The 25,383-nt window shown below is 41.6% G+C and overlaps 1 protein-coding gene across 1 annotated transcript; it reads left to right on the plus strand.

Annotated features, from left to right (window-relative positions):
* Nucleotides 1-113: 113 nt before the first annotated feature.
* On the plus strand, nt 114-24,088 carry pdgfra (platelet-derived growth factor receptor, alpha polypeptide). The gene is made up of 29 exons (XM_008407475.2): nt 114-291; nt 2,435-2,510; nt 2,599-2,871; nt 3,392-3,649; nt 4,822-4,961; nt 7,229-7,391; nt 7,810-8,002; nt 8,397-8,512; nt 8,611-8,907; nt 8,989-9,246; nt 9,363-9,487; nt 9,603-9,771; nt 9,878-10,067; nt 10,184-10,299; nt 10,414-10,540; nt 10,656-10,852; nt 11,223-11,317; nt 11,501-11,633; nt 11,901-12,005; nt 13,449-13,559; nt 13,934-14,087; nt 15,747-15,907; nt 16,214-16,323; nt 16,780-16,902; nt 16,992-17,103; nt 19,071-19,170; nt 19,320-19,425; nt 20,167-20,402; nt 21,707-24,088. The coding sequence occupies exons 2-29, from the start codon at nt 2,453-2,455 to the stop codon at nt 21,852-21,854; spliced, it is 4,374 nt and encodes a 1,457-aa protein (XP_008405697.1). The 5' UTR covers nt 114-291; nt 2,435-2,452; the 3' UTR covers nt 21,855-24,088.
* Nucleotides 24,089-25,383: the final 1,295 nt, after the last annotated feature.

Genomic DNA, 25,383 nt, shown 5'->3' on the forward strand with positions numbered 1-25,383 from the left:
GGGGGGGTGCCATTTCCTGAGAGTTATTTACTTTGAGCCAGATGATTACTTTTTTTTCTCGGGTGAGGGGGGTTGGACTGTAACATTGAATCAGTTACAGGTCGCTGTAGCTGGAGTGCAGTTGTGAAGGCGGCCGTGGATGCGGACAGAAGGGGCGCACATAGCGCCGGATCTCTGAGGATTATTACCGCTGCAAAAAGGGGGGACCCTCGCTGCGCCCTTTTTGGAGGGACCAATTCACTGTGGATATACTTACAAGAAAGGAGTGAATAGAGGGGATTAGGAAAAAAGGTAACTGAAAGGTCGATTAAACATTTGTTTCGTGCCCAACTCTCTTTTACTGAAGGTTAACACAACCTTCAGAATGCATGTTGTAGATCACTATTTATCTTTCTGTTTGCGGAATAAAATCCGTACAGTTAGAGTTTTTTTTTTTTTAACTTTTATTCAGCACTTTGTGAGCTGTGCGAAACTTTTGCACAAGTCATTTGCGTTAGGGTTTTTTTTTTTTTTTTGTATCTCAGCGTTGCTTTGCGCCATATGGTCTCTCTCTACCCCCCTCCTCACATCTCCTTGGACGTCGAGCGGCGAAATGTCGCTCACTCTTCCGGATAAAGGCGCTCAATTTCGGCTTCGCAGCTGGAGGTGTCACCTCGAAGACCGAAGGCACAATTGTGGGATGCTGCCTGGAAGTTTAACGGGAAACACGTCGGAATTTGTGCATCACCTTTTCCTCGCCTACAGAAGGGGATGCGGAGGAATTAAAGTGGAATATGATCGCTCGCAGTGGAGAGAAATAGAGGATTTTTTGGGGGGTGAAAAGTCTGGATTTGATTCAGAATGAGAAAGGAGAGGGGCTCTGTGTCGTTTTCTCTTTTTCCCCCTGTTGGAGACGCGACGCATTCTTCTTTTACCCCCTACCCTGCTGTGAGACCAAACGGGTCTTTTCGTCGGATCTGACGCATTTGGACTTAAAATAAAAATAAAAAACGTAAAAAGTCAACATTTTTTTAAAAAGAGAACCGTATCTTTTAGACACTAGATGGAATACTCTTCTTTTTTTTCTTACTCTGGGCTGACCTGTTGCACAGTTTGGCAACTTTTGAGTCGCTTTCCGAGAGAAAGAGGGGAGTAAATAAAGAGAGGGGCACGGAGCTTGACTGCCTCTGCAGACTGTTTTGAGCACAATTTCGATTAGAAAAGTTCTTCACCAAACTGCGACCAACAAAAAAAAGAGAGAAAAAAGTTTCCTCTTGGCGTGTGCTTAAAAAAAACGTCAAATCGCGTTAGACACTTTGTCATCGGATTCCCACGCAGATATGTAATTTTGCGCATAGTGGATGTCCTAATTATAGAGTTGAGGAACCGCGCTGCCGATGGATTATTTAGCCTGTCTCAGCTGAGCCAGAGCGGACAATCGTTGGAAACAGTAAGATGACATGGAGGTTTTTTTTTTTAAAAGCTTATTTCTTTTCCCTTTTTTCCCCAGGAAATAAGACAAGACGCTGGAAAAGATCAAACGGAGAAAAACAAGTTGCACGTTTACTATAAAACTGCCTAATTAACGAGGGAAACCTGACATAAATTATGTTTTGATGAAAAAATATCTCTTGCTTTAAAACGTGTTCGCTGTGAAGACATTGCTCTTAAGACTGGCATAGTAAACGCCGAAATGGAAATAATTGTTCCCAAAACTTAAATTAGTAGAACTTGTAAATAATAATAATAATAATAATTACAAGATGTCTTAATTAGCATCTTCTATGTTTGGCATGCTAGCAGTATCCATGTTCGGATGCGTTTAGGCGGAATCAAGAAAAGGTGAAGCTTTTTCAAAACAAAAGCAAACAATTATGAGGAGCGACGTGATTAGATTCGCATCGCCTCTAAAAGTTGGACTGTGTCGCCCTCTACAGACCGTGGAGGGGAACTGCAGTGACGCGTGCTCAGCCTCACACAAACAAACAAAAAAACAACAGAAAACAAAAACAACTGCGTACTCTTAAAACTGTTGCTGTTAATGAGTAGATGAATAAGTAGATGAGTAGATGAATAACAAACCCATGTAGTTCTATAGTGGGTAAAATTATTCGATATGAATGTTGTAGAAGGATGATATTCTGTAGGTGAAGCCCAGTGGTGTCAAATTTGCTCACAATTCAGCAAATTGTGAGTTCTCTGCCTCTTGTTTGGAAATCAACATAAATAAGTAAATACATACACGAGAAAGGTGTAAGCTATTCAGCTATATTCACTGTATCTTCCTTTGTTGGATTGTTGGTCAGAAACCGCAGCGTTTGGGAGTCACATGTGTAGCCTGTCTATTTAAAGCGAAATGACATACTTGGTATCAATGTGCAGATGATGGTATAAAAATAAAAAATAAAATCCTTACAATACTTAATATAATTAGTCCCTCTTCTTGTCTTCACAGGCCTGAGCATCCACAGTTATGGATGGCTTGAGGATGTACCTGGTCTGTGGTGTTGCCATTGTGTTGATGATTTCAGGTAAACATCTATATGAGACATATGACCTTTTTTGTTGTACTTTTTAAAATTAAAAACGCTGTCTAACATTGAGCAAACTGTCCCACAGTTACACCTGGACTGTCCGCCCCGACCATATGGCCAGAAAGAGACGAGCTGGTGGTGGAGCCCCACTCCATCATCAACATCAGCTGTACGGGCCAATCAGAAGTAGTCTGGGAAGAACCTCTGCCGGACGACGCCGTCGTTTCTTCAAACGGTTTCGCCTCAACTCTCCTCATTTACAACGCGACGGTTGAGCTCACCAACTATTACGGGTGCAGGCATAAAAACGAGGAGGGCAACCACAACGATCTGGTGGAAATCTATGTCCTTGTCAAAGGTAAGGAGGGAAAAATAAATGAATGAATGTTCTTGTTCAGGCTGATGGGATAATATCACTCAGCAGGATAGCTATACAAAGCAGGAAGATGGTCATTTTCTCAAATTAGACAATAACAAGAAATGCAAAAAAAACCCCATAAAGATAAAATAGAGCGATATTTTTAAAATGAAAACTAATAGAAGCAAACAAAGTGAGGAAAAACACAAAATATTACAAGAGAAATAAAAATAAAAAAAAATGACAGAGCTGCGTCACAGCGAAATATAGTGATTCAGTTGAGACCAGCAGAAAAAGGTGTGATGTAGAACTGGAGGCACAAGGTAAAAACAGATGGCCCTATTCCCATTAGCTTGACCGTTTTAACATGTGACTAAAAAAATTAAACTAATCAATCAATAAATGATGAAAAACTTCAGACTAGATAATATGTGACTGACCATTTTTTTAAAAAAAGTTGGCATAAGGAAGATAAACTGTTACTTTACAAAAGGTTACGTTCTTTCTTATAATTTTCTAGATCCTCGGGTCGCGTTTGTCCCAGAGAGAGCAGATGACGTGCTCGTTCCCTATGAGGATGATTTAATCATCCCATGCCGAGTGACGGCACAGACCCACGATGTGGAACTGATCCGTGTGAATGATGGAGAGAAGCTCCACAGGTACTACGACTACAGAGTGGGCTTCATGGGTGACCTCTCTCCTGGCCAGTACCGGTGTGAGGCCACATTTAATGGCCAGACTTTCCAAAGTGACATCTACACCGTAATGAGTTTGGGTAAGTCAGAAATACTTTCTTTCATACATTTAAAGCTGCAAAACCACTCACTTAGATGTCGTTTGTCAGCTATAGACAACATGCCTTGTTCACTTTTTCTACTTATTTCGCTGTTTTGTTATTTGTCTTTTAATCAAGACCCAAACAAACAATCATCCATAAGCATAGGCCTCTGATGACATCACAAAATCAACTGATCAGAATTTATTTTAATTACGTCCACTCGATTTTTTTTCCCTGCTATTTTATCCCTCTTGTTTTCATGTGAAATCACTTTAGAGAAGTACTATGTATGGCTGCAGCAAAGCATTTAAGCCACATATGAGAATACTTCATGGATTTCAGGAATGTGTGGCAACAAAAACACATTTGGAGAACCAGGACACACTGGAATGGACAGATGTAATCATCTAGAATCCTCCGCTACCATTTTAAGACAAATGTTGATAAGAAGCATATGGTCTGGTTTGTGTGTATCACTTAAAGATCTTGAGACAATCTCTGCTGTCATCACCACCCTGCTGTTAGAGGGAGGGGGTCATCAGATCAGACATGTAAGGTTGAACCTCCTTGGAACTCAACTGTACGATCCAGTTCATGTTGGGATCTGTCGAACTGGCTCATTCTCCATCGCGTTTATTAGCGCCACCTGATCAGCTCAAGTTTTACGCATCCTGAGATGTCGCTGACTGAAACAGACAAAAAGCCAAATCAGCATTTTGTTTTCCGTTTTTAGAAACGTATTTCATGGAGATCTATAATTTACCACACAGCTATGGTTTTATTACTTGTGAGAATTTGTTGCATAGCTAAAATACCACTTTATAGTACTTTAAAAATAGATTAGAGGCTGGTTGTTAGGAAACTGCAGTGAAACAACGATTAAAGAGCAGCAAGAACTCTCATGTCTTTGTACAGTAGCTGCTTTGTGATCTCACTGGATTAAATTTATACACTTATATACACAAGTTCAGCATGTATTGTGTGTGTGTGTGTGTGTTTGTGTGTGTGCGTGTGCGTATGTGTGTGGGCATGCACGTGTGTGTGTGAGAATGACTGAAACTCAGCAGCCATTACGCCATGATAAATGTGGTCACGGTAATCAAGCTGTCACCGTCTTGGTTCCTGAGATGTCGATGCTGATAGCCTCTCTGTGGTGGTCCCTGCTGCAGAATCTACCGAGGTGAGCGACTTTGAGGTGGAAGTCAAAGCCAGCGCGGGGACGGTGCGAGTCGGGGAGCCCTTTAACGTCTCCTGTATCGGACCCTTTGGCCCAGCCTTCCACCAGCAGTGGATCCATCTGAAAACACAGGTAAGATGTCGCCCCCCCCCACACACACTCTCTTTACCTCTAATTGGTCTTTTCTGAGATCTTATCCAGAATCCTTTGAGGTCATATTTACCTTTTTTCACACTGTTGAGATCTCAGACTCAGATCTTTACTTGGCTGTTGTGATCTAGTCCATCTTTTAGGGGGTTGCAATCATCTTGTATGGGACAATATCCGTTTAAAACCTCGGCGTGCCAGTTAACCCCCGTGTCAAAGAGACTGACAGGGAGGTTAAAGGTTCATGACGTATGGCTGAAGGAAAGGAGGCAGCTCAAAGGACGGTAAATAACAGGACAGTAAATCCTTTGAACCTGCTGACCATGGGACCAGTGGGGTGAATTTCCACATGACAGGCGGCCAAACATCTGAGGCTTTTAAGGCATTACAAAAAGTGTTCACATCTCATGAACTTCATCCCATTTACTAAAGCTCAATGACACTTCAGTATATATGTAGTGAGATGATATGTGATGAAGCAGTTTAATTATGAAGAAAAAGTTACAAATAAAAATCAAAAGTTGTTTTTATCATACTTTCCGTCCATTTTCTTCAGCAAAAATAGCTCAAACTCCTTCAGTGAGTGGAGATCCGTAATGAACTGCAATTTTCAAGTCTTAGTTCGTTGAGTTAGTTTGCTACAAATAATCAAATTAAGTTCATCCAAGTAAATAAACATAAATAAATGAAGTTTGACACACTTAATTTGATTGCATGCAACAAATCAACTCAATTGGCTGTAAAGGTGGTAGCACTGTTGCCTTGCAGCAAGAAGGTCCTGGGTTTGATTCCCGGCCCGGGGTCCTTGTTCTCCTTCTGCATCCATGGATTCTCTCCGGGTGCCCCGGCTTCCTCCCACAGTCCAAAAACATGACATGACTGTCAGATTAATTGGTCTCTCTAAAATTCACCTTCAGTTTGCGTGCATGTGTGTGTGTACTGTGTGTGTGTGTGTGTGTGTGTGCGTACTGTGTGTGTGTGTGTGTGTGTGTGTGTGAACCTGGTTTTTATTCCCTTTGGTGTGTGTGAACCTGGTTTTTATTCCCTTCTGGGACCTATTTCTGTCTACATTGTGAGTTGTGGGGACCACTCCTTGCTGTGGGGACAAATCCTGGTCCCCATGAGGAGAAATGCTGTTTTTGGGTTTGTGATGCCCATTGGATGGAAATTAAAATTTTTTCTTGTTTTTTATGCTGAAGCTCCATTCTCTTTTTTGTTAATGCATTCTAACAAATGCAAGCACTTTGAAACTCCATTCCAGTACAGCTCCTGTTATCTAGCAGGCTTGTGCTCCATCCATCTTCCCTGATAAGCTTCCCTGTCTCTGCTGAAGAAAAGCATCCACACATCGCTGGGATGGTGTGTTCAGGGGTGGTGGAGGGTGGGCAGCAGTGTAGGGGGGATGCGCAGTGTTAGTTTTCTATCACACAGCATTTTGCATCTCAACCAGAAAGCTGCTTTTTGTTCTCATCTGACCACTATACCGCCCTCTACATGTTTGCTGTACAGGTTTGTGAAGTGGGTGACTAATAGTTGTCCTGTCATCAGATTTTCCCATTTCTGCACCTTTTTCAGAGATCCAGTATATGTATATGCCTCTTTGCTGCTTCTCCGATAAGTTCATGTCTTGGTAGGTTTGCAGTTGTGCTGTCTTCTTCCCCCTTTTGGATAATGGATTGAACAGCGCTCTGTAACATTTTCAAAGATTGTTTTATAACTTAACCCAGCTTTGAACCCCAGAACTTTCTCCCTGACCTCTACAGCTGGATTCCTTGGTCTTCATGATGTTGTTTTTTTCTTCTCTCCTATTCTCTAACAAACCTCTGCAACCTTGCAGTCGCAATGTGTCAGAAGTTGAAGAAGTTTAGGAGTACGAATGCCTTTACAAGCCACTGTACAAGTTGTGTATGTGCTGCCCCGCATTCTTTATTGTGCTGTATCGTCTGTGAGGGTCTCCTTTAGGCCTTTTTCCAGAGATAGCGAGGCAGGGATGCAGGAGGCCTGACTCCTGGTTCTGGTCTCAGCTGCAATTACAGACTTTTAAAAGGCTCTGAGATCCTGATTTATCTCCTCTGGCCTCACCAGTGTTTTAGTCATCGGCCTTGTGCCGTAACTTTAAAATGGGAAAAAAAACAAAAACTCCACAAAATTTAAGCAGCCAAATTGTGCTATAAATCAAATCATTTTCATGTGATTACCCATTCTAATTGTGAGTAGCTTTGCTAAACGTATTTCCCTCCCGTTTCTCGCAGGCTGTTAATGCGATTCGGACAACAGAAAGTTTTCCTGACTGGGTTATCTACACTCTGAGCATCCCGCGAGCCGCCGCTCAGGACGGCGGCAGCTACGAATGCTCGGTCAGGCACAAGGCCAGTGGAAAAACCCGGGTGAGCAGCGTGGCTGTGTCTGTGTTTGGTAAGTCTCCCCCCCCTGTCAGAAACATTCACCAAGTATTTTTGAACAGGGCTCCATCTGAAGCGCAACACCACGTGCTTGATGTGATAGCTTACAGTCCCTAATAAATATTTGATATCCTCATCATCAGGTGAATTAGCGTGTTTCACATATGTGCGCGTGGCGTGCTTAGATCTGTGTGGAAGTCATTTTCTTCTATGCAACATTAAAGCCTGAACTCTGTTTTTACCATCAACCAGTGTGTTTTATGGGATGGTTTCAGCAGATGTGTGTCAGGCCCTCGTTTCACTCCAGCCCTCCTGTCCCATTTTACTCCTCTGACACCGTATTTTTCATGCTTACTCCATGTCTTTAGACATTTTTTGTAAATTAATAATCATCATTATTTACTAATCTTCTTCCTTTACTGTTGTTGAAGAGGGAAACTCCTTTGTCATCCTGGACCACAGAGGGATTCTACAGACGGAGTCTGTTGGCATTCTGGCAGAGACTCAGTACACCATCTACATTAATGCATACCCGGCCCCAAAAGTGTCATGGATGAAAGACGGCCAAGCGCTGTCGGAGAACTACTACATTTCTTCCAAAACTAGCCACATGGAAGGAAATCGGTGAGCGCAAAGTTTGTTTTTCTTGAACAAAATGTACAGGAACACGAGTTATCACCGAAATCCTTGAATAATTCTCACATTTTGCCTCTTAAAATCCACAGACTTCAATGTATTTCATTGGGATTATATGCATTATACCGGGATTTTTATAATTGGGGAGGGGATGAGTGGAATGGGGCGCTCATCAAAGATTTATTTTGTAAAAAAAAAAAATTTAATTAAAACCAGGTAGCCTTCCCCTTCACAACTAAGGCACTGCATTATTTTGATGTTTCTGTTTGTTGATGATTCTGGTTGTATTATAACAACATGTGAAAAGCTCAAATGTAACGAATAATTCATATTTGCCAGAAATTTAAAGAACGTCTGATCAGCTCCGATGTTCTTCACGCAGGTATCAGAGCATCGTTACGTTCCGGCAGCCTATGGAGAAAGACAGCGGGAATTACACAATCACAGCCATAAGTGGCTCTCGCAGCGCTCACTTCTCATTTATCCTCCAAGTGACAGGTAAAACAAACAGATTGGAAAAATAAATGCTAGACAGATGCATAAGTGGGTAACGATTCATAAATTATGACCGAAACTCTTAACATGTCCCGTTTCAGGTTCCACTAGACTTAACATCAGACCGTCCTCCCCCCCTATTCTGCTACCGGACGAGGATGAGATTGTCGTCCCTCTCCACGCGCCTTTCACGCTGACGTGTCGTGGAGGTGCGAAGCTGATGTGGGAAACTCCGTACGACATGCTGGAGCAATCGCAGGAGGACAACAGTGGCCTTTTCGTCACCACCATCGCTGTTGACGAAGCGACACCTGTGCACACCGGTTACTACGTTTGCCTCTACAATGACCACATTGCAGAGGAAACCAAGACCAGCAGTATTTACATCTATGTATTGGGTAAGGAGCGTACATTTGCTTATGCATTTTTGGTATTTGTATTTTTCTTTGGCTTAATAGACATATTTTACCCCAACCCAGATCCTGACTCTGTGTTCGTGCCAAATTACATTAACCATGTGCCGGTTGACCAAAATGAGATCGAGATTCCCTGCAGGGTGTCTGATCCCAGTGCTACTGTGACACTGGTGAATGTTGACACCAACCAAACCGTACCTAGTGATTATGACAGTAAAAAGGGTGCTTTGGGAATATTTCCTACTGGAACTTATGTCTGCAAGGCCATCATCAACGGAGTTGAACATACCAGTGAGCAATACATTGTCCACGAATCCATAGGTGTGTGTTTTTGAGACTTGTTAATCATATCTATTTTAACTAAACTGTGACCCAAATGCTCAATGGCTCTCAGATCTCTCACAAGGCTTTTACTGGTATCAATTGCTCCATTTCAGATGTCTTGCACGTTGAGCTGTCTGCCAAAAGAACTGCTTTGCTGGTTGGAGACACAATAACTGTCAACTGTCTGGCTCAAGGACCTTATTTACTGGAAGACAACTGGAAATACCCTGGCAAACCGGTGAGATCAAAAGGCAATCTGTGAAGTCCAATGAGTTTTCCAATAAGTTTTATGTGTTTTAGTTGTAAGATAGGACTGACGTAAAGGTATAAGATGATACTTTTTGGTGTGACAGGCTAATCGGGGTACCAAAACTGTACGGGAAAATAAGAACGAAGGCCGGATCCTGTACACCTTGACAATCCCACAAGCCTCAACCAAAGACAGCGGCATCTACTCTTGTTCCATTACCACTGTAGAGTCTAGAGACACGCAAACAAAGGAAATAGCTATTCAAGTGTTTGGTATGAGTCCTCAGTATTTACTTGCAGTGAATATTTTGTTGCAGTATTTCGTCAAGTCATTTTCTGAAGTCGTTATGAGCATTGCCAATGACCACTTTTCCAACAGCCGGTGAGTTTTTGTCCATCAAGCCGGAGTTCCGGGACCACGAATCTGCTGAGCTAGATGACGTCCGGGAGTTCATTGCCACAATTTCTTCCTTTCCTGATGCCCATGTTACTTGGCTCAAGGACGGTGTCTTGCTCAGTGACCTGACTGCTGAGATCTCCACCAGTTTGAAGCAGACCAGTGAGACAAGGTTAATCTCTGTCACTGCTCCTCTGAGGGCAAATGAAGAGCCACCACAAATTGTCTGGTGCTGTTTTGAACTTTTGTGGTTTTGAGCTCACATTCTGTTGCTTTTATTTTGCACAGCTACAGAAGTATTCTCACCCTGATCCGGGTAAGGGAGGAGGACAGTGGGAACTACACCCTTCGGGTGGAGAATGGAAACCAGAGCCATGAAGTCAGCTTAAACCTGGTGGTTAAAGGTCTGGAGGAAGACTTCATCTCACCAAACCAATTGGAAATTGATGATACCAACACTTAGCTACTGTGAAGGCCTGCCTATTGACTCAAACCTTGTACTGTTCACAACGTTGCAGTGCCTGCAGTCATTGTGGACCTCATGGACATCCACCATGGTTCCGCCACAGGACAGTCTGCGGTGTGCATTACCAGGGGGCAGCCTACTCCTGTTGTGGAATGGTTCATATGCATGAACATCAAACAGTAAGATTCACTATTTACTCTGAAAATGACTATATGTTTTTTTTTTTATTTTCAAAAATATGTTCTTTAGCCATAACCAGTTCAATTTACATATTCTTATCTCACTCCCTTCAAGATGCGCCAATGACTCGTCTTTTTGGACGCCTCTACCCACCAACTCCACAGAGATCACCATGGAGTCCCACTTTGATGAGGAGAGCAACCTGGAGAGCCAGGTCATGTTTGGCCATCTGAAAAGCACTCTGGCTGTGCGATGCCTTGCCAAGAATGAAATAGGAGCTGTCAGCAGGGAGATCAAATTGGTGTCCAATGGTAAGAACACACCTACCAGTCAACTGCTTGACTTTAATCTGACTGTAGATGTTCTTTGCAGTTGCAATGGGCTTTTTAATGAACAGTGTGAAGTCTTGTCAGAGGTGCAGTAGCTGGAAGACCACATTTACTGGTCTATGAGAAAGGACAGGTGTCATTGTGGGAGATAATTCAAGGAAACTACAGATTTTAGACCATTTAGTGTAACACCCTTTAGGAGCTAGTTGTCTACACACCTTGTAGTTTGAAACTGAATTTTAAAGGGAAATTTCCATTGCAACACACATGATGTATTTTATAGCAACCTTATATGTGATGAAGAGTGTTCAGAATGTAACATAATGCCATCCCTGGCTTTCCCTACAAACAGGCCCTCACCCTGAGCTGACGGTAGCTGCTGCTGTGCTGGTGCTCCTGGTCATTGTCATCATCTCACTCATTGTCTTGGTTGTTATCTGGAAGCAGGTACTGTCAACATCGTACTGCACAGTTTCACTCCATTCTGTCGCTCATTTCCATATTTCAAGCATTCATATGAGGTTACGAATCAGACCAAGAAACACCAGATTTAAATATAGTGCATTTGGTTTTACTGCTCTGCTTGTTAAAACGGGAAAACCGTGACTTTTTGCGTCCTCTGCCTTCCAGAAACCACGGTACGAGATCCGCTGGAGGGTCATAGAGTCTGTGAGTCCAGACGGTCACGAGTACATCTATGTGGATCCCATGCAGCTTCCCTACGACTCCAGATGGGAGTTTCCCCGAGATAGACTTGTGCTTGGTGAGCCAAATGTCTTGATGATGTTTATGATGTTCTATAGTTCCCTATGGAGATGTTGCAACTCGTGAATCTCACTCTGCCTTTGAAGTTCGGGCTGTGATAAGATAGCTCGGGATGAGTGGTTTTCTGACAGCTGCCATTCAGTCTGACCCATAGATTAAGGGGAAATGCAACCACTACAGATGATAAAGCAGATCGTCTGTGTCTCGTTTCGCCCTGGATGACTGACCCGTGTGCCTGACCCGTGTGCCTTCTTGTAATCCTCAGGCCGGATCCTGGGCTCTGGAGCCTTCGGCAAGGTGGTTGAGGGCACTGCCTACGGACTCAGCCGCTCTCAGCCTGTTATGAAGGTGGCAGTGAAAATGCTGAAACGTAAGTCTACAAGAAGTTTTAATCCAAAAGACAGCTAACCCGTGCCACTAGAAGCCACTGTTTAGTCGCAAATAGCATGAGCTAGTATACCAGTTTGGTCTCTTCGTCTGCTTCTTCGAGTAAATTATAGGTTTTCAGGCAATGAGGTGAAGCATGTTTACAAAGTCAGCCTAAGCATTGCTGACTGCAATTTAAGCAGTTTAAAAGCTTTTACTTGAGCCATTGGTGATAAACATGACCTGCAAATAGCTTCATTGGCTTTGTTCTCACTGGCTGTGGTGAAAGGCTGTGCTTGTAAAAGCGTGAACTACTAATAGTGTCTTAACTTTACACAAGTAATAATATTGTGCTTTGTGTTTTCTAAACTGGTAAAACTGAAATGTTCACAAGTCGAACATTTAATTTTTAAAAACATTTTCGCAGTTCTTTCTTCATAGTTTGGTTTGGTTTAATGGGGATGAAGACTCCAGTTTACTATTTAATGTAATTTGCAAAAGGCTTCACTCACACATAGTCCTTTAGCCGTAAATCCAATATGCTCATTTATTCTCAGTGGTCACATAGGGAACAGCGTATACTTGCTTATAATTTAGCCTCAGTCTCACCACCCCAAACAATTTTACTGGGATTTTATGTGATAAACAGCAAAAGACAAAGCAGTACATTTAGTAAAAATGGAAGGTAAAGCATGGCTTTCAAAACCTTTCTGGTTACCATTTTGCTCTACTTAGTGTTGATCTTGCACATAAAATCCCAACAATAAAACTTGGGGTTTGTGGAAAAAGTTTAACTGGTGTAATCACTTTTGCAAGGCACTGTGAAAAGAACCTGTTAGCAGTCTAGATGCTTTTCATTTACTTACTCACAATATACCAGCACTGAAGGTGATGTTGATTTTTAAAAGAATTATTATTGTTGTTTAGAATTTTGTGTTTTCATATAAACAGATCAAAAGTAAATATTTACAGTGATACACTGAAGATTTTACAAAAGTTTCACAGCTCTTTGTTTTTTATTTTAATTTAAAAAAAAACACCAGCTAGTACTCAAATTTGCTATTAATCTTGCACCAGAATTGTTGTCAATACGTTCCCAGTTGTTGTGATCATTCAGAAAACATTTTATTTATTGACAGTGTATCTGTCAGTAGCACCAATCTGTCAAATTAAACCAATGCCGTTCTGTTATATTAGTTAAAATTCTTCTTTTTAAACAGTGACATGTTTGCATTTTACTATTGTCCACACCGCTCTCACAACAAATTTGCTGAAAAGATGTAGCCATAGCAACACCCTCAAAAACAGGATTGAGTGGGGACAGCAAGAGTCTCCCAAGCAAACAAAGATAAGAGTAAGAAAATTATTCGGATCAAAGAGGTAGCTGGTGCATGATTTGATGACTCGCGAGTCTTGTGATAGTCATGGCTGCTGCACCTTCTTCCAGCCACGGCTCGCTCCAGTGAGAAGCAGGCTCTGATGTCTGAGCTGAAGATCATGACTCACCTCGGACCTCATCTCAACATCGTAAACCTCCTGGGAGCGTGCACCAAGTCAGGTGATAAAAGCACACGCAAGAACAGCAGACTTGTTCGCTCAAAGGCGAAGACGGGCTGTGGTGTAGTAGTGTGTTACTGCCATTGTCGCTTCTTTCATGTGATTTAGTCGCCACTTTACACAGACACGCACAATTATCGCCTTGTTCACACGCACACACAGACACACACTCGGATTAGATCGTAGGAGACATTTACAGCTCCTAACAGCCGCAGCGGACTGACAGCTTTTGGTGGGCGTGCTATTTTAATAGGCTTTTTATGGGAAAGTAGAGGCTTGCTCTCCTGGCTGTGCTTTTAGCCTTTATGAGGCTCTGATAAGATTAGCCGGCAGACTGACGCCGGTGCACGCCTTTATCTTCCGTGCTGTTCCCAGGCCCTATCTACATTATCACCGAGTACTGCTTCCACGGCGACCTGGTCAACTATCTGCACAAGAACAGGGAGAGCTTCCTCAGCCTGAGTCCGGAGAAAAACAAGAAGGAGCTGGATATCTTTGGGATCAACACTGCGGACGAGAACAGCAGGAGGTACGGCGGCCAGAGCAGTCCAATGTGCTTTTTCTTCTCTCAAACGATATTGTTTTAATCCGAGTCTAGAACAAGACTTGTTTTAATTGTTGGTTGCAAAAATAAATGTTGGGAGAAGACACAAAAACCACGTGAAAAAGTCCTAAACAGTAACACAATCACCATTTTCTCAGCGGTGGAGGATACTGTCCGGCATCTTTCCCTAATCAGATCAAAGCTTCCAATGGTTTTATGTTTCAGCCTATAATGCCATTGCTGCTCAGCTACCTGTTAATTGTATCTGCGCAAACGTTTAGTGAAACATCAGCCTGTCCTCCCCTTTTTAAGGGGCATCTTGTGCTGATGGATGACTCACAGTGGCCGCACCTCGGAACACCCATAAAATGATTTAATCCTGGCTACTATGTTCGCCTCAGCCCAAGGAACAAGAGAACTAGTAGACACTAGTTATCAGTCGTAGCATCTATTAGTTCTTTTAGTTCATTAAACTTTTCCACATGTATGTCATAGCACAACCACAAACGTCAATGTATTTTGTCAGGATTTTATGCAACTAAGTAATGCAAAGAAAAGAATAGTTGTGAAGAGGAAGAAAAAAGAATAAAATCTTTTTATTTTTACAATCTACAATTGTGTGTCTTCCAGTGACATTTGTGTGCCGGATCCTAAACTCCGACTCGCCTAAATAAAATCCAATACAACTAGTGGCCTCCAGGAGGCCACAAATTGATCATCTGCGCAATAATTAATCTTATTAAAACTCCTGCTGTTCTTTGAACAAAGTACTGTTTGAGAACATAAGTGAAGAAACTGCAATAAAAAGCAAAGAACACAGCAGACAGGTCAGTGATAAAGTTTTGAATAAGTCTGAAACAGTCCTCCAATCCCTCGTCGTAAAAGGGAAAGGTTTTTGTACGACTACCAAGATGCCGTCATCCACCATGGATAGCATTAATCAGAAAAGCATCCAAGAGACTCCCAAGAGCTAGAAAGGTACTCTTACGTGTTGGTTGTGTTTTCCAAACATCTTTAGTGTTTTTTTTAGGAATAAGGAAGGTGGCAACGAGAAAGGAGTAAGAACTCCTGTTTGCAGCCATGTAGGGCTTTTGGTTAAAACAAACATGTTTTATTTCATTAGTCAGTTGAAATAAAACAGAACTTCTTGACTACATGGAAAACAGCTGGCATCAAAATAACCAATGACCACACCAGAGATGATTTCATCACGCTAGGCAGGGGTAGGTAAGCTGAAAAGAGTTGGAGGGAGATAAATCACGGTAGAAAACATGTTAGAGGAGGCTGCAGTGGAGGTTCGCCTTCCAGCAGGAAGACATGCAGAACATGGAATCAGAGCTACAACCTAATGGCTTACATCAAAACTATTTTATTTGTTAAAATGATCCAGCATCTCTGGAAACAAACCGATGTTCACAGATGAACTGAGCTTGAAGTATTTAGCAAAGATTAATGAGCAAAAAAAAATCTTCCATGCAAATCATTTTTGGTGTAATTTATCACACGAAATTCAGCTTTAACATAATAAATGGTAAAAAAAAAAAAAAAAGATCCAGCCGTGTGAGAACATTTTTTGTTACAGAAATCAACATTCTCTCAGTTCGCTGCCATCAGCATCTCTTCCTCTCTCGTCTTTGCTCCCAGTTACGTGATCCTGTCCTTCGAGTGTAAAGGAGACTACATGGACATGAAGCAGGCGGACAACACCCAGTATGTGCCCATGCTGGAGATGAGCACAACCTCCAAGTACTCTGACGTTCAGGGATCTAACTACGACCACCCTTCTTCACAGAAAGACTCAGGCGGTGTGTACGCAGCTCTTCTCTCTCTCTCTCTCTCTCTCTCTCTCTCTCTCTCTCTCTCTCTCTCTGTCCTCAGAGTTATTGGCTCACGCTCGCTGGGCCTCTGTGTTGTGTTTGAGTCATTGTTGGTTAAACGGGGTACACCCTTGTCAGAATTTAGGCCTGGCAGTGGCCTGTAATTACCCAGAGAAGATAATTGTAGCGCACACATAATAATGCCCAGTTTGAGGCTGCCATTAAAAGCCAGGTCTAAGAAAAGTTGGCTATATTTACTCACGGGTACCCTGATGGTGTGTTTTTCCCGACCAGAATCCGACAACCTGCTGTCAGACGACATGAGCAAAGGCCTCACGACCACCGACCTGCTCAGCTTCACCTACCAGGTGGCTAAAGGGATGGAGTTTCTCGCGTCCAAAAACGTACGTCTGAAGAATGCCGGTGCTCTGATTCCCGAGGCTATAAACGGAATTTTGCAGATTTTGTTTTATGCTCCATAAGACGAAGTGCCCAGGGAGGCGTATGATAAGCAGCCCCATAAAGGTTGCCGAAGCCGCTCAGGAGAGAGGCCAGACGCCGAATATAGCAGCAGCGAAGCTAGAGCTAGAATTACCAGGCCGAGACGCGCTGCAGCCAGAAACTATTCATCCAACTTCATAGTTATTATCCCTAAATATCCCAGCGGTCATGGCCGTCTCTACCAACCAGCCTGTTTACGCGACGTTTATGCTTCATAAAGCAAAATGAAACAGTATTAAAAATGACCTTGGCTGAAAGTGCGACACAGGAATAGTCTGCGGCTGTGGGAGCAGAATGTACTGGAGCAAACGGATGACAGCAACTCCTTCACGCTGCTAATCGACTTCTGGTTTTGACAGTGCGTGCATCGGGACCTTGCAGCCAGGAACGTCCTTCTCTCTCAAGGCAAGATTGTTAAGATCTGTGACTTTGGGCTGGCCAGAGACATCATGCATGACAACAACTACGTCTCCAAAGGAAGCGTGAGTGTCAGCTCAGACATGAACTTCCAGCTAAGGCATGCAGCGCTTTAATGATATTAATTCTTTTCATTGCCTCTCTCTTATAATAGACCTTTTTGCCGGTGAAGTGGATGGCCCCGGAGAGTATTTTCGACAACCTGTACACCAGTCTTAGCGACGTTTGGTCATATGGCATCCTCCTCTGGGAAATATTCACCCTGGGTAAGTTTTTAAAACGACTTCAGTTCACAAATTGATGCAATGATAAATGAAAGTTGATGTAGTGATAAGTATGAAAAGGTGCTTCAGTGTGTTTCATATTGAACACCTGCGTAGAAATCCCCAAAGCTGGGTGTATTTTTTAAATGACTCCTTAAAAAAATCTGGCTGCCTCTCAATATTAGCCATAAGACATTAATGATACAAATGGTTTTCACGGCGATGTTAAAAAGGATGATAGAGAATTATAGAAAAATCTTACTTGCGGAAAGCAATAAAATAAAATAACTTCCTTGGTGTTTTTTTTAGATGATCTTTGAGGCTGAATCTAAATGCTAGTTAAAATTTTTACCGTTTTAAAACGAATCCAATCTAATAAAATAAAAAATAAAAAAAAAACAAACGCATTCATATTATTATTTTAAATTAAGTAGACATTTTAAGTTAACCCTTGTGTCTACAAATGGGGTCCAAATGACCCCACACACGTAAAACTTGTATCATTTGCCACAGTCCTCTATGTTTGCCTCAGTCCTCACACGCAGAAGGGTTAAACAAAAACAATCAATGTGCATTCATGTATTCCGTATGTAAATGAGCTAAATTAGGCATAATTCTGACCAATTCTGATAGTGACAAAGTAAATCAAACATAATCCTGTGTGTGTGTGTTGAATTGGCATCAACGTACATCAGTAGAGCGCCGATGCGGTGGCTTGAGATGAATTTGTGACAGTCGTCTACAAAGCATTAAACCATCATCGCATTTTCATTGGGTGTTTGTTAAAGACGAAGGTGGAGCACATTTACAAAGCAGCTGGAGGTAGAAGGTGTTGTCCGTTCTGAAACGCAGTGAAAACTTAATAGGAAAGTAAGATGATGTAGAGAGAAATAATATGGTAGTAAACACTTTTATTGACTTTTCCGACACTTAGTCCATGTGTTCATGATTCACACAGAGGGATTATTGGTGGTGCAAAACCTACCACTAGTTTCCATTAAACATTTATCAGCTTCTGTGTAAAAACTGCACAATGGAAACTCAATGACAGCTGAAAAGCTAGTAAAATAAAGAAATAATGATTTGCATAAACCGTCATGATGGGTTTGAATTTATAGCAGTGTTGGTCCCTCTAAGACTAGCTGTTAGCTCCGGTTCAGCCAACTGATGTGGATTCACACTAAAAAAAGTCACTAAGTGAGTTAGCAACTGCATGTGATAAAGTAAAAGTTTATGATCTTTTAACATAACCTACTTAAAAAAAATGTTTTTAATTAACAAAGAGCTCTTCGTTGTAGAAATATTGTCTTTTTTTACATATTTGACACACTTAACGTTACTTCTATAAAATATTAGTTAATTCAATGCTTTTGAATATGTACTTCAGACATTTTTAATGTTATTTTACAATAACATTAAAAAGTTGCTTTTTACAATAACATTAAAAAGTTGCTTCAGGATCCTCTAGTGCTATGCAGAACTGGGATAAACTATTAATGTTTTCCTGGGTTATAAATACAATATGACAAAGAGCACAACGTCTGGTTACTCCTCAAAAAAATTAAGGACAAGAAAACATGTTCATTTCAAGCAAATGTATGCTGATTGTGAAATTGCATCAAGAAAATAATATTACTCGTGCCTCCAGTATTAGTTCAGGATAATTTAAACTTTGACAAAACAGAAGAAAAAAAAAAAAACAACTGGACATGGACTGAAGTTTATTTTGCCAATCTGAAGAGTGAGCAGGTTGCTAAGGACGGTTAAAAAATAAAAATGAAGAACTACAAAGCTTACTGTCAGAGAATATTTACCTTAGATTATGTTCCTGCAGTTAAAGAGGAGTTATTTTAAGGTGTTATATATGACCCACATCGATCAAAGTTTTACTACATGCAATAAAGTGAGAAAAAGCTACTTGACGACAGCAACTGGCTCTCAGTCATAAATAACCGTCTCTTTGTGTGAAGGTGGCACTCCGTACCCGGGGATGGTGGTGGACTCCAGCTTCTACAACAAGATCAAGAGCGGATACAGGATGTCAAAACCTGAGCACGCGCCGCAAGACGTGTACGTGACCTCACGTTGTATCTGTCGAAACCTCCTCCACGTCACGCCAAATGACGTCATTTCTAAGAGCTCTAGTGTGCCAACGACTGAAATTACAAGGCTTGGGTTGCGGCAACCTTTTTCAGCAATGTTGTGCGCACCTTTTTCAGGTACGAGATGATGATGAAGTGCTGGAACACAGAGCCGGAAAAGAGGCCTTCCTTCATGGGTCTGAGTGAAAATGTGGCGTCTCTGCTGCCCTCCAGCTACAAGAGGGTGAGCGTTCCCATCTCTTCCTGTCTCAGTGCTCTCTGTGTCTGGAACACCTGCTTCGCATGTTTTACCACCACTCATTACTGATCGACACATTCCCCTCCCCCCACCCCCTCACCCCCGTCTTAGTTGTTTTCATTCTTGGGTCGTTTTACTGGTCTTGTCGCCAACTATTTGCCGAGCAAAATACAAGTTCAGAGTCCTTTCTCCCCTCCCCCTGTTGAAGCTGCTGGGTAGTTTAAAAGCCAGTCCACATCCTCTGTGAGAGCGCTGGGAGGGTTCCTGGAGGCTCTCTCCCTCCATCTGTGTAAAAGTGATTAGAGCCTTAATGCTGCAGCTGGATGGTCATAGTGGCTGGCCTCAGTCTGGGTAATGACACGGCCTCGGTTCTCGCCTCCACCACCCAGCCTTAATTAGACTTCCACGCCACATATTGTGCGTCAGAACAGCTTTGCCCCTGCCCTACTCCCAGTTTTAATGGCCACCAGTTCAGGAGCAACCAGTCCTTTTGCACGTTTGGTTTGGCGGGGATGTTTGTGATTTCCAGCTCGGGTCACACCATCCAGCTGATGACAAAATCCTCACACACCAAGCCTTCTCTCTCTACGGAGACATATTTTCTGTTGACGTGTGCACACCCCAATGACTACGTTCCGTCCGCATTTAATCTTTGCAGCACGAGACGTTTAACAAGTGTCTGTTTTAGATCAGCTTCTTAAATCCACGTGCTGTTTTCTTATGCAGCACTATGAGAAGGTGAACCACGATTTTCTGAAGAGCGACCATCCCGCCGTTACCCGAGTCTGCATCGAGACGGACGCGGACTACGTCGACATTCCCTACAAGAACCAGGGCAAGCTAAAGGACAGGGAAAGTGGCTTTGACGAGCAGCGGCTGAGCTCCGACAGCGGCTACATCATCCCACTCCCTGACCTGGACCCTATATCTGATGATGACTATGGAAAAAGGAACAGACACAGGTATGCAGTCATTATTTTGTTATCTGTAAATGCAGTGCGTTGCGAAATGACTCTTATCTTGTGAACTTTTTCATGTTTTCTGACTTTATAGGAACATGTTGGTCTGTTATAGAAAAGTCCAATAACTCTGAGATCCAAAGCTCTTTTTAGACAATCAACAACAGACAATATGACATCCCATAAACATGGTTTTTATGTAAAAGTGGCCAGAGGGCAGAAAAATCCCAGAAGGCCAAGCAAAACATGGAAAAGGTTTGAATGAACAGAACTTTGGGTAATCAGTGAAGAAAACCTCTGAACAATGACGGTAGCTGCGTTTCCATTGACCACATAATTGCACAATTTGACATTTTGAAAATAAATTTGCTTGTTAGAAACATGCTAATTTACAAAAAGACAAACACACAAAAAAAACCTTGCTTTTCAATTAAAAGTTTTGGCACAAGGATGAGGTGGGTTTTTTTGGCCATCTTGTAAGTGGTTTATTTCGCAAAACCACAATGGAAAGATGTTTTTATCATCACACAAGTCACATGATCAACTACCGGATGTTGCCAGAGGTGCAAAACATGAAGAAGAAGACAACAGGAAGTAGTTGGGAGGATGGGAGGTGTGTGCATTTGACCATTAGCTTCCACCTGATAGTAAACAGTAACCTGCCTCGATCTTCCATGAATGAAGTGCTCATGTAACACATACATTCGTTACTAGAAACTGTGCTAAACTGAACAGGTAAAGTAGCACAGCACAAGCATCCACCATTGTTTTTGTTGTCATCTGCCCATTCATGCATTGAATAAATTCTACAGTTCTGCTGGTTTTTTAATTTATTTATTTTTATTTATTTATGTGATCTTTCACACATGCAGAGTACTTAATACTTCTACAGGTGGTGCAACTGGAAAGTTTTACTCTGAGATCTGGTTTCAAAAAGTGCCAGCATGAGAGACTCCGGTCACGACACCAACGGATTGCAACAAAAACATTACTTTTTAACTGAAGAGCAGCTTTGTGTAAACGGGCCACATCCTGAATTACAATCCAGTGGTTTGGATCAATTCATAATGATGTTTTTTAACAGTCCTGTGAAAGTCTACACCTTAAATCCAATTATTACTAAATAAATTTCAATAATCAGTTGAAAGACCCCAGTTAACAGAGGCTTTCCATCTAATCTGAGCTTGACGTGTGTTAGAAAGAACAGGCCAAAATTAGGTCACTTTAAATAAAAATAGTTTTGCTGTTCTATGACAAACAAAAAAAACAAACAACTAACAACGATGTGTTATTCTCTTCCCGTGTAGCTCTCAAACGTCTGAGGAGAGCGCCATTGAGACTGGCTCAAGTAGCTCCACCTACGCTAAGCGCGAGGGCGAGACCCTGGAGGACATCACGCTGTTGGACGAGATGTGTCTGGACTGTAGCGACCTGGTCGAGGACAGCTTTCTGTGACAGCTGCCCAGCCTTAGCAGGAGTGGCATGGGGCAGAGCTGCAAGGACAATGGGACACTAGAGTGGGACCTGTAAATCAGCCAAAGACTCTGGCCATGACACTCCTTCCACAAGGACAGAACAAAACCACTTTGCAGTCTCGGTGAGTCCGAGGTGACGTAAGGTACGCCCATCCCTTCTCCGTGGACGACGACTCTTTCTTTTTTTGGGCAACGGAGACGGGGATGAGCAATAAGGAAAGAGTGACTGAAAGAATGGATTCCAAGAGGGAGCAAGTCTTGGTGTTGGACCTATCCGGATCAAACAAATCAGAAAAAAAACAAGAAAAAACATCTTCCATTTGAAAAGCTTTATTGTGTTGGGCATTCTTTTACCTGCAGTATAAGCAAGAAGGAACAAATCGAACGTGTTGGTCAGAAACTTTGCATAACTCCTACAACATACCACTACAAATGCACTATTGTTACTATACAACTCCAATACCAGGAACTGTATTACGAGGAAGTAGGAACTATTACAAGGGAAGCACCTGATGCTGGCACAATCAGTAGCAATACTTTGAGATAAAGCACAACGTTTGGACTGAGTGCATCTTTTTTTTCCCTCTATCTCTGTGACTATATAATGTTCTCAAATAACTAAGTATGTGCAGTAGTTCAAATTTATTTTTTTACGTCATCAGTATAAGAACATGTATTGTTGTGAAACCAATAGTTAGTAACAGATCGTAGCTGTCTGAGTGGGTGCGAGAAGAGCTTCTGAGTTGCATTAGTCTTTGCATAGTCTCTCCGTTTCTGCCCCAAACACACACACACAAAAATATCTTCAGCTTTATTCCAGATAAAGACCTAGCTCATATTTGACATGTGGGCCTGTTTTGTGTTTGTTTTTGGGTTTTTTTCCAAATTAAGTGTGATTGTAATGTAAATAGCTCCAGAGTTGTTTTATAAGAGAGAATTACTGGGGGTAATACTCAAGTATTGTATGCGAGCACAAAAAAAAAATAAGCTTCTTCATCCGTATCTGCTACTATGAAGACACTGTTTGTATAAAATACATCTGTTAGGTCTACAGAACACCATGGGGACATCTCAATGAAACGTGTGGACTAGAACAAATCGTGGGCTGGTTTGAGATTCCAGGGTACTCACACGAAATTTCTGGGATTTCTTTAAAATAATTCATATTGCTTCAAAAATTGAATTGCATATTGATGATTGAAGTTATACTATTTGTTATCTAAAAATGTTTTTTTGTTAATTTGATGCATAGACCTGTGCAAAAAAAAAAAAGATATAATAGTCATGACAAATTTAATTGTGGCTTTTAAGGGTTTATTGGACAGGACAGCATTGTCTTTTCTTTTCCTTTTATAGAGCAAGACCAGTTTAAAAATTTAAACTGAAAAGACAGTGAAATACTTCTAAAGGTGTAGAAAAGTGAACTACCCTTCCTTCAGCCTGCTGACTGGCAGTGTGCAGCAGCAGGTGGGAGGCATTAGTTAATTCTCCACAGCTGAAGAACACTTTGATCACATCACTGGAAGAGGGACTTTAAGTTGGAGGAATTGTATGATGGGAAATTTTAGCCTCTGATACCGATACCAGCCCATGCTTTGTTAGAAGACGGCTTGAGAAACAGCAATTGACACTTTTAGAGAGATGGATAGAAGTCCAAGCAGAAGGCTTTTAGCATCTACATCCCTGGGAGCTATAAAATGAAATGAATCAAAGCCAAGGTAGTATTTAATCAAACATAATACCTGCCAAAGACCTTTTATCATGTCGTGTTTCAACTGTCTTTGCCATTTTGACCTCCAGGAGCTTCTAGCTAGCTCTAATGAGACATTACTATTGAATTCAACGTATTGTGGTACATCTGTTACATGTGTTACCCCACCGCCATCTTCTTGCTTTACTGTACCTCAGCCTCATCCCGTTGACTGTGATATAAACTACAATCATTGTTGCACTTTGCTTTTTTTTCGTCCCAAGTGTCTAATGTGTTGCAGATGAATACGCAAGCGGAGCCTAAAATACTGTATCCTTCCTTTGCCTCAGCTGTATAAAGCAGTGTGGATGTGAGTGTCTGTGAGTGATGTGTTGATGATGGTACTCTATCTGTAGTCGAAGATAATCACACCCAGTATGACCTTTTAATACTGTTTCATTATTTGACATCATGTACATTCAGATGATTTATATTTCAATAAATGATTTATAATGTAAACAAACGCCAGGTTCTATTTGTCTCCGTTATTAATACGTCTGATATGTGAAAATGAAAAATGAGGCGCTTCGGAAACAGATAAAAGTGGGTGGTTTATTTTTTATTCTCAAAGACATTCTATGCTAGAAAAATAGAAATTCATTGAGAAGATGAATGGGGCTCATTTTTATGCAGGAGTTTCCTATTTTGATTCACCAGTGCTACATAAATTATGGAGTAGAGCAGAAACAGATAAGCCTTCTGTCTTATTAGTGTTTTCTTAAAATATGAAACACTAACACATACTGTATCAGGGACACAGACTTTCTGTACTTTGGAGAATTTATCTAAGAGATCCATGATCAGTTGAACATGTTGGCCAAAATATGTTGTAACTTTCAAATTAACTTAACGGTTGCTGTCTATGTGTCAAAACTCATAATTACTTCCAAAAATGCACATCTTTTGTTATATTTTTCAGCTATGGAGGTCGTCATTTTGTCAACTGCTGGGTTGATGACGTGGTTTGTCCAGTTCTGTACTGGAATAAGGAGTAAATACAGGAAGACTAACTTTACCCGAGTTGTCGTCTTATCATATTGCGTTTGACTGGTGTAATTTCAGATAATGCCACATTGTGTCGCTGTTGCCTGTGATTAAAAAAAAAAAAAAAAAAAAAAGATACCTAGGTGAGACTGCATCGCTTCCCACATGAAAAAAAGAAGAGCGCAGGAGAGAGCCCAACACAACTTCTGAAGGATCTATTTGTGCTCTCAACATTTCTCTCCAGAAGACTTTGAGTCATTTGTAGAAGCAAAACTAATGAAGGATCCAACAGCTGGTTGTACCTTCACAAGCTAAAACCAAATGCCAGCCGACTGTCTTTATCCACAAAGCGCCTAATCTGCTGCCGCTGGAGCTGCAGAACTACTTAGCGGCTCACACTGAGGTACATGTCATTCATTGTTTAAAGTTATAAAACTAAAGGCGGCAGCAGAGGCAAAACACCAGCTTCTTCAGCTATTTCTATCCTCTTCCTCTGTTTGGTCCTCCTCGTCTTCATTACCTCTTGTGATTTCTACATTCCCATTAATTTCAACTGGTCCCAGTTCAATTTGAAAAGTCTTAACGTTATTCTTCGCTGTTTTAGCTGGACGGAGCTAGCGACGTCGGAACTAGCGTAGGTCTTTTATCCCTAATGCATTGTGGCGTAAACAACATGGCGTCGTCTGTGTGACAATAATAACATTTTATTAAAACAACTAAATAACCTACAGTGTTATTCCTGTATTGTTTTTACATCTAAATTAAATATTTATCA

This window comes from Poecilia reticulata, linkage group LG4 (assembly GCF_000633615.1).
Source record: "Poecilia reticulata strain Guanapo linkage group LG4, Guppy_female_1.0+MT, whole genome shotgun sequence".
In the NCBI taxonomy this organism is placed as follows: Eukaryota; Metazoa; Chordata; class Actinopteri; order Cyprinodontiformes; family Poeciliidae; genus Poecilia; species Poecilia reticulata.